Source organism: Xyrauchen texanus, chromosome 10 (genome assembly GCF_025860055.1).
Source record: "Xyrauchen texanus isolate HMW12.3.18 chromosome 10, RBS_HiC_50CHRs, whole genome shotgun sequence".
Lineage (NCBI taxonomy): Eukaryota > Metazoa > Chordata > Actinopteri > Cypriniformes > Catostomidae > Xyrauchen > Xyrauchen texanus.
The window spans coordinates 16,273,680-16,282,567 of record NC_068285.1 but is presented as its reverse complement, the minus strand read 5'-3'; the positions used below and the strand labels follow the sequence as shown (position 1 = coordinate 16,282,567).

Genomic DNA, 8,888 nt, shown 5'->3' with positions numbered 1-8,888 from the left:
TCAGTTTTTTTTTTTTTTTTTTTTGAGAGGCAAAACAAGAACACTATATAACTGGCATATAAATGTGTTATGTAGATTGCTGAGAATGTTCAATCAAGTTTACCTGCTGTAGTCTGTCACAATATGCCACACCTCACCTCACCAATTCATACAACTGGACATTAGTTTTATATGACATAAATACTTTATTATGCCATGTTCTGAAATTGCTATTTCATCCAAGAGTCATTCTAGAGACAGCTAAACCTCTGTCAAAAAAAAAAAAATACAAAATCTCAAAATTGTTGAACAAATGATTGGCCAGCAGGTGGCACATGGTGAACTTGACATTTTCAGAATTTCAGCATAACCTCATTATCACCTGGAACATATTCCCTTAGCTGTTTCGCCTTTGTGTCCTTTTTCAGTTATCATTTCATGTGATTGTAATATTCAGGGTGTGAGCACTGTTCTCTCTTAATTTCTCCTTTTTCTTTAAAATGTCTCACTCAGGTCTCTCTGTCTTTAAACCAAGGACTCTGTTGTTTATAAACATGATCTATGTGGGGTTATGTGATCAGCTGTCGCCTTTTGAATGTTTGTGTTAATTTCATGTGATTTTGTGCCTGATCATTGAAGCATGACCAGATACATTGATTGCCTCCATTTATGTTTGTTTTGTCACCCTTATATTTAAATTCATTCATTCATTCATCTCTCTCAGTTTGATGACATATAGATGGAAACTGTAGAAAATGAGTCCTGAAGTAGTTTCTAAAGGTTTAAGGTATTTTAACTCCCATAATTGAATACAAATTTGAATTTGTCATTTATTCAATTGTTGTCATTGGCCATTTGTTCATTTCTTTTGTCTGTTTTGTGAACATGCTTGTTTTGTCATTGTATAAGTGAGTGTATATCCAGTGAATGTATGAGCATGTGTTGTGTGTCCCTTTCACAAACGAGTCATTCACAATAAGGATTTTATTTACAGCACATTAAAATGCACATGATTTGAATATGATGATACAGGATGACACATTGAATGAAGTTGAAGGAAAATGCTAAATTGCTACCTACCTACCTATTTATTTTTCCATGATCAGGAATCCTATCATATTTCAATGTATAACTTCCCCATTCTGAGTGTGTTCCTAATGTATCATATTTCACAGAGTAGTTATAGCCCCATGCAATCATTTCTCTCGGCTGTTTACATTGCCATCATTTGGACATTTACAAAAAGGCTCTGTAATTGAAGATGTTGAGAGAATATTTTCAAACGATTGAAAATGATTTCCTCTCGACTGTGGTTTGATAAACATGACAGATCTTCCACTTTTAGACATTTAAATCTGAGAACTGATAACAGCATATTTTCCTTATATAAAATGGATGCTAATTTGCCTTTCTGACCAAATATTCCCAAATACAACCCAACAGACCTGTGATTCTCTCCTTCTGACGATACTGCTGTATACATATAATGTTAGAAATATCACATAGAATGACAACTCACAGGCCATGTTAGTATAGAAAAATAAATGTTGCCTCAGCATTGCATAATGGCATTATTACCAAAAGCAAAACTCTCAAAATCATCAAAGAATACGAAGATATTATTTGCTAAACCAAATGCCGTCTACATCCCACATCTATAACAAAACTGTCCAGTCTGTTGCTGCTTTTTTTTTTTTTTTAGAACGTACATACAGTATATTAACAAAGATTTGAGATGTCCACGCTAGTAGTTGAGGGCACTTCTTTCTGCAGCGGGTATTTAAATGACAGCGTATTAAATGTGACATAATTAGTGGAAAGCCTGCAAGCATTAACCAGAAAAGCACCTTCTTTTCTATTCATTAACTGTCTATGTGTCCACAGTCATACGGTCTGTCATGACAAATACATACAGTGACTAATGCTTAATGCTGTACATGTCATGTATACCCCATTACCACATGAGTTTATCGCTTTGTATTTATGCCAGTTTGAAGGGATAGATCACCCAAAAATTGTAATCCTCATGTTGTTTCAAACCCATATGACTTACCTTCTTATGAGAAACACAAAATATGTTTGACAGAATAACATCCTCAGTCACCATTCACTTTCATTGTATGTGTAAACGGTCTTGCTCCGAGCGGGATTCGAATCGGCGTTAGCCGAAGTGGGAGGTGTGCACTAACAAGGAGGCTAAAGGCAGCAGCCCCTAGCGTCAGCCGCTAGTGCACATCTTGAGGCCAGGGGAGTGAGGTTACATATACCACACAGCTGCAATGAAAGTGAATGGTGACTGAGACTGTCAGTGCCTAACATCTTTTGTATTCAACGAAAGAGAGGAAGTCAAATGGGATTGGAAAAACATCAGGGTGATTATTATTTAAAGAATGTCCTTTTTTGGCTAAACTGTCCCTTTAAGATTATGGATGTTATGAATTATATTTCTAATGTATTTCTGAAGCAAACGGTTTGATATGGCTCCGACATACAGATTAGTTTATCATTAGTTCATCAGCCTTATTTTCCACTTGACTGAAGAAATAAAAGTACTTGATAATGAATGGATAATATCCACAATATCTCTCCATTTGAGTCGTTGATTTCCCTTTAATTTCTTTTAGTTTCAGACTCAACATATTAAAAATATCCACATTTCTAATTAAACTTATAACATTAAAAATATCACTCCACTGATGCTGCTGTTGCATGTGAAGACTGATGGAACTTCCTGGAATGATGATGACTCTTCAGTTTGCCTTTGTTGTTTTATGTTGTTCAGTGCAAATCAACATTGAGCAGCTCAGCCAGACAGAACACAAACAGATAAACACAGACATTAATGGAAAAAAAAAAAAAAATAGAACAAAACATTTTAAGGGATCGTTCACACTTCTCAATTCTCACCCTCATGTTGTTCTAAACCTGCATGATTTTCTTTCTTCTGTAGAACACAAAAAGTAGGCAGTGTGAAGATAGTCACAGTTTAAAATTTGTACACAATTCATTTTCATTTTGTATGCATCCATTTTCCATACAATGAACGTGAAAGGTGACTGAAGCTAAAATTCTGCCTAACATCTCCTTTTGTGTTCCAATGAACAGTTTGGAACTGCATGTGAGTGAGTAAATGATGACAGAATTTTCATTTTTGGGTGAACTATCCCTTTTTAGGACAGAACTATTGTGTCGCCGAAGAAGATGGGCAATACATTCATTTATGTCCATAGTAGTGCATAAGTCTTAGTAACAATACAGTTAGGATGATGAAAAGGGCAGCACTGTTTCCAGTCAGGCAGTATTGTGCTTGATTATATAAAGAGCAAAAATGTGTTTTCAAGGGTGTTTATGTGTGCATCAGTATGTGTAAGTATGTGTGTTTGTGTGTGTGTTGGAGGTAAAGTACATAGGGGACACTTCACACAACAGTTTTGCCAAACGGCAAATTAGTTTTTCAGAATATACCTTTAAAGACACATACATTCATACATTCGTACTACCATACATACAGTACATACATATTATATACATACAAATACATACTGTTTCATTCGCTTTTCATTTTATTACAAAAATCAATATATATATTATTACTATGCGTATACCGTTAGTTCAGAGTCACTTAAATACTCAAAAAAAGCATGCACTTTCTTTTGGTTTTATTGATTTCTCAGTATTGCACTCTTCAAATTCATTTGCAAGTGTTCTTGGACTCCACCTCTCCTCCGCCATAAAACTCTAGCGTCCACAGCAGCACATAATGCATCCGGGCTTTGACACATATTTCGTCTCTATGTGTGCCTTGGCGCTCTGAGTGTCTATTCTGTCACCTTCACTATTGGTTAATAAAGAATAAATCTGTTGTCATGGCCTTCGCCATGTGAGACAGTCCATAGGAGTACACAGCGGGGGTAAAAGGGTGTTTACAATAGCTTAACTGGTTGATTATTTCACAGACAGTTTTGTTTTGTTTGCCGTATTGTCCATTGATTTATACGGTCAGTTGGTTGCCACAACAACCATGGCTCCATCCTCCACCTCCTCTTCCTTCTCCAGCAATTTGACGATGCGCGATGTGACCTCATAGGTCATATGATCAGACATAGGCTCTGCTGGACTTATGCCCCCAGATGGGGTGGAGTCTTCTATCTGAGGTGGAGGAGTCAGGGCAAGAGTTACGGATGTTGGCTCAGGTTCAAGAGTTAATGTTATATCATCCTCCTTGAAGAAGAGAGGAAATAAATGTAGTGTTAAGTGTGCATATACTTAAAGTTAGCTCTGTTCCAAGCCCTAGTGCCCTGGTGCCCTGCTGTGTACTGTCTACATAGGCAACTGCCTTCAAAGACAACAAACTGAAGAAATGGAAACTCATGAGTTATTGATTTGAAACACTACATAGGCACAAACAACTCCACACAAATAGTTTTCCCCATGTGAAGCGCACAAAAACTTTGACTCATAATCGATCCCAATGGAGTTTGGTGTTAGCACATGTCATTTACTGCTAACTGTTACTGTTACTGTCAAGCGTTTCTGACACTTGAGGGTCAGAATGAGGGTGGAAAATGATGATGGTTTACAAATATATTTTCTGTGTATTTTTACTAATATTATTAGTGAACCACAAGGGACATATTAAAACAAGAAAAAAAGTCTTGTCATTTAGAGGTCAACCGATAGTGGATTTTGCAGATACCGATAATTACGGTGGTGGATCAATCTATAGAATAATAGAAAAAAATCTTAATCTTACTCCTTACCATTGTTACGTTAGTAGGAGGAGGCAGTCGAGGAGTGAGGATCTAAACGTGGGTTTTCTTTAACAAGGTGAAAACTAAACAGACAGGAACAAAAGAAACATCCACGATGGGAAAACTGAAACCAAAAAAACACGAAAACATACAAAGGGTACATGAACTGAGTGAGCAGGGTAAAACATAAGCATCCAGGCATCTACAAACAAGCAGCGATCGACAGAGGAATGGAGGAACAGCAGGGTTTAAATACACAGACATGATGATGACAAAACGACAATCAGGTGAGCACAATGACAAAGTGATGAGGGCTGGGAATCATGGGAATTGTAGTCTATGACGGTGACACAAGAAACACGGGGCAGACAACCAGGGATCGTAACAACTATGAAGGGCACAGACATTGGGACTGAAAATGAATAAAATCCCAAACGCAGTTTATTCTGCCACCAGAATCCCAGTAACAAACGATTTGGTGCATAACACAGGACTTTATACTTTAAACAAGCCCAAAATTCACTGGGGACTTTTATTTTGAAATTACAGAGCTTTGGCTCCGTTATAATGCTATATATGTAAGTATTTCCCAAATTAAGATTTGTATAGCCTATATATTCACCAGATAAAGAGTTTCATATGTATATACAGTATTTCACTAGATTAAGTTTATTGATAAGGAATAAAAAAACAAGGGGTAAAAAGTTAAATAAAATATCTGCTACTATCGGCATATATTTTTTCCAATAACCGATAATTCCAAAAAGCAACTATAGGTACCAATTAATCGGTAAAACTGATGCAATCAGTAAACAGATACATAATCATAGAAATCAGCCATAAACTGTTAGCTGGGGATGTTTGAATTTGGATCATGTGCAAGCAGAGGAAATACTCTCTCCAGCATTTAATTATGACAATAATAACGATGATGATGATGACGATGATGATGATGATGATGATGATAATAACGTTTGATCTACCTATTGAATACAGTCTGAAGTTAATGAATGGTGCAAATAACCCAAATAATTCCCTATACACACTAACTGAAATACATGGTAGAATTACGCTTTGCAGTGTTTTTGAATCTGAGGTATATCCTGTCAGGTTTAGTTTAATGTTTACCAAGACACAATTCAGTGTTTCTGTTCTGATTATATTTACTTTATGATATTTTTTCTTTCTGTAGCAGACAGTAAACTCACCTAATTTCTTTAAAAATACAGAGTTCTACATTAACAGCTCACATCCTGTTTTCTTGGTAGGGTGCAGTATCCATGTTTATTTTCCTTAGATATAATAACAGCTACAACAGTACTCTTAATATTACTCAAACATATTCTGTTTGCATTCAAGGCATAATTGAACGTTTTAGAGATCATATCGATTTTATCTTGACTTTATTTACATATGTGCCATTGTGGTAATCCAAAAGTAAGGAAAAGTAATCAGATTACATTACTTCCATATCTATGTTATTGGATTATGTTACTGATTACATTTATTGTTAAATAATCCATAATCTGTAATGGATTACATTAAAAAGTAACACTCCCAACCCTGATAATAACAAATCAGATACCTTGATTTCCTCCTCCTCTTGCTGTTCAGGAATGCATTCATTCTCTGGGACGAACTCCTCCCCATACACATCTGCCATTCCCATTTCTGCCATAGTGATGCCCATTTGTCCCATCATCTCCACCTGATGGGGCTCCACCTGAGCCGCCGCCCACAGGTCAGCCAATCTCGGGTGAGTGGGCGGGCCCAAACTATGTATAGTGCTATTGGGTGTGGCTTGTAAGGAATGGGAGGCGCTGTGCAGTCGATGTTCCAAAGACTTCAAAAGACAAGAAAAAGAATTGTGAGTATTTGCATTGCAGGCAAAGATGGAATCTGCTGACTGTTTTTTTGTTTGTTTGTTTGTTTCCTCCAGTAGGCTGTTAAACACAGTGAACAGAACATTGAGTCTGTGGGTTGAATTTAAGAAATGAGAGTCAAATTTGTGAACATATCATTCAGAGTCAGTTTAAAAACTGGATAAACTATTTTACTGAAAGATCTGACTCAAACATTTTATTTAACTCTCATGAATGTGCCAAGGACAGTTAGGGTTTCTGTCAATAACAACTAATTATCTCCTTTTATGTTCCACAAAAGAATGTCAAAGGGGTAAATGAGTAAAAACAAATTGGGTGAATTAATCATTTAAGACTGTGTACTTAACAGCTGGGCTATGGCTTAATGAAAGACTGTTCTAATCATCTTTTGTTTAGGTTTGTTTTTTGTTTTGTTTTGAATTTTGCATGATTCTGCTGACTAGATTAAACATGGTCAAATGTGTAAAACAGAACTGAGAGTGCTAGACTCTTATTGTTTTCTGAAAGCATTATCAAATTAGACAGAATATTTAATAAAATATTATGCAATAAAGAAATTGAGCCACTACCTGAGAATTTACAAAAGAACAAAAGGTGCAGCCAAATAGAGCAAAATGCTATAGTCTACAAAAACAATATACATAATAAGTATATCCCGGACGAGCCCCCAATTTCTGTGACAATTATCTGACAACATAAAGACTGGCAAAAATCAAGGAGTGACCCTGCCACTTCTATATCAGTCTTTTTAGTCACAGTCAATGCTGTTCTAAATGCAGCAAGACCAACTAGATTGCACATTTCATGGTTAACACCCAGATGAAAGATGACAAGTACTAGGAGAACCAAATACTACTGTTATCCAACATACAATAGTTGGTATAGTAAAAACTATTCTGTGTCATTTAAAATTCCCTAGCTGTAGCTTTAAACCTAGTTTGTACAATGGAAGATGCCACACTCATTTCTATAAATAAATAATAAAGGACATCTACGACTAGTCGAGTTCCCCTAGGTTAAGATTTTCAGGGATGTGCATAAAACAGGAGAAATATCACCATACGAACATCTTGGTAGAACAAAGACATCAGCATATTTCTTCATAGTTTTTAGGCAAACTAAAAGAAGTCTGTGTGCCCTGGAAGTATAGATTAACATTATATAACACAGTAGATAGAACTGCTCCATTGTGTCGACTGCTTATGCAACTCCATAATGTTGCTGCTGAGAAAGTTAATATGGCAGCTTGTCAGATAGTGTGTTTTTGTTTGCTACCTGTTGGTACTGCAAGAGCTGTTGCTGCTGGTACTGCTGATACTGCTGGAACTGCTGTAATTGGTTCTGCTGCTGCAACGTTAGCGGCTGCTGTGTCAAATAGTGGGTGGAGTCATCATAACCCTCTCCCGTTGCCCCGCCTGCCATGATATACGAGCTAGCAGCAGGAGAGGCCATGCCGGAGGGCTCGTTGCTGACTGGCTCCCATGCATCAGAGGAGGAGAGGCAGTAAAGGCCTTGGGAGACATAGGTGTGAGGCCACACATCCGCAGAGGAATGATGCAGTGGCTGGTCTGAAGGACATAGACAGAGAAATGAGAGAAAAAAAGAAATGAAAAGGTGAATAGACAGACAGTAAGACAGACGGAAGGTTAAAAGAGTACGTGGGGAAGTCAGATGCTCTACAATTAGGGATAATTCACACAAAATAAAAAATATGTCATCATTTATTGACCCGCATATTGTTCCAAACATGTATGATGTCATTTTGTGTTCCACGGAAAATTATACAGGTTTAAAAAAAACTTTTGGGTGAACAATCCCTTTAAGGTCGTCTCTAATTTAATTACAAACAGAATGAAAGAATGTCTGCTTTACCTTTACAATCACTGTCTCACAAGTGTACTCTCATCATATTGACATAATCAGACCACAAATTTCATTGAGATCCATCTGGTGTGATGCTATAACAATAGTAGAACCTCGCCTCAACCCACAGCTTGTTTAATCTCTCACTCGACCTCAGGAAAACCACTGCTCTACAATTCTTCCCCATTGCCTTGGGCCTGCAGCTGTCATTGTGGCATCTCCAATACATTTCCACACACTAAATAAAGAGGTGGCAATGTGTTCAAGACCTGTCATATGGACTGGACGGTAGATCTGTCAAAGCTCGGTAAACAGTATAAATCAAAACCACAGAAAAATCCAATTGCTCACATCAGTGAAATACAGAAATGTTGTTATGAGGTTGCTGTCACAATATGCTGGCTAATAACGT

The 8,888-nt window shown here is 37.0% G+C and overlaps 1 protein-coding gene across 3 annotated transcripts in view; it reads right to left on the bottom strand.

The window, feature by feature from the left end:
* Positions 1 to 32: 32 nt before the first annotated feature.
* Positions 33 to 8,888, bottom strand: part of LOC127650673 (uncharacterized) — a 50,556-nt gene continuing 41,700 nt past the window's right edge. For 2 of the 3 annotated variants that reach the window (XM_052136256.1, XM_052136258.1), the window contains 3 exons: positions 7,889 to 8,181; positions 6,316 to 6,573; positions 38 to 4,200 (listed from right to left, as the gene is read on the bottom strand). In XM_052136256.1, the coding sequence (XP_051992216.1) occupies positions 3,979 to 4,200; positions 6,316 to 6,573; positions 7,889 to 8,181 (773 nt within the window). In that variant the 3' untranslated portion in view covers positions 38 to 3,978. Of the gene's footprint in view, positions 4,201 to 6,315; positions 6,574 to 7,888; positions 8,182 to 8,888 lie in introns of all 3 variants that reach the window. The other variant, XM_052136257.1, reaches the window with a different exon arrangement.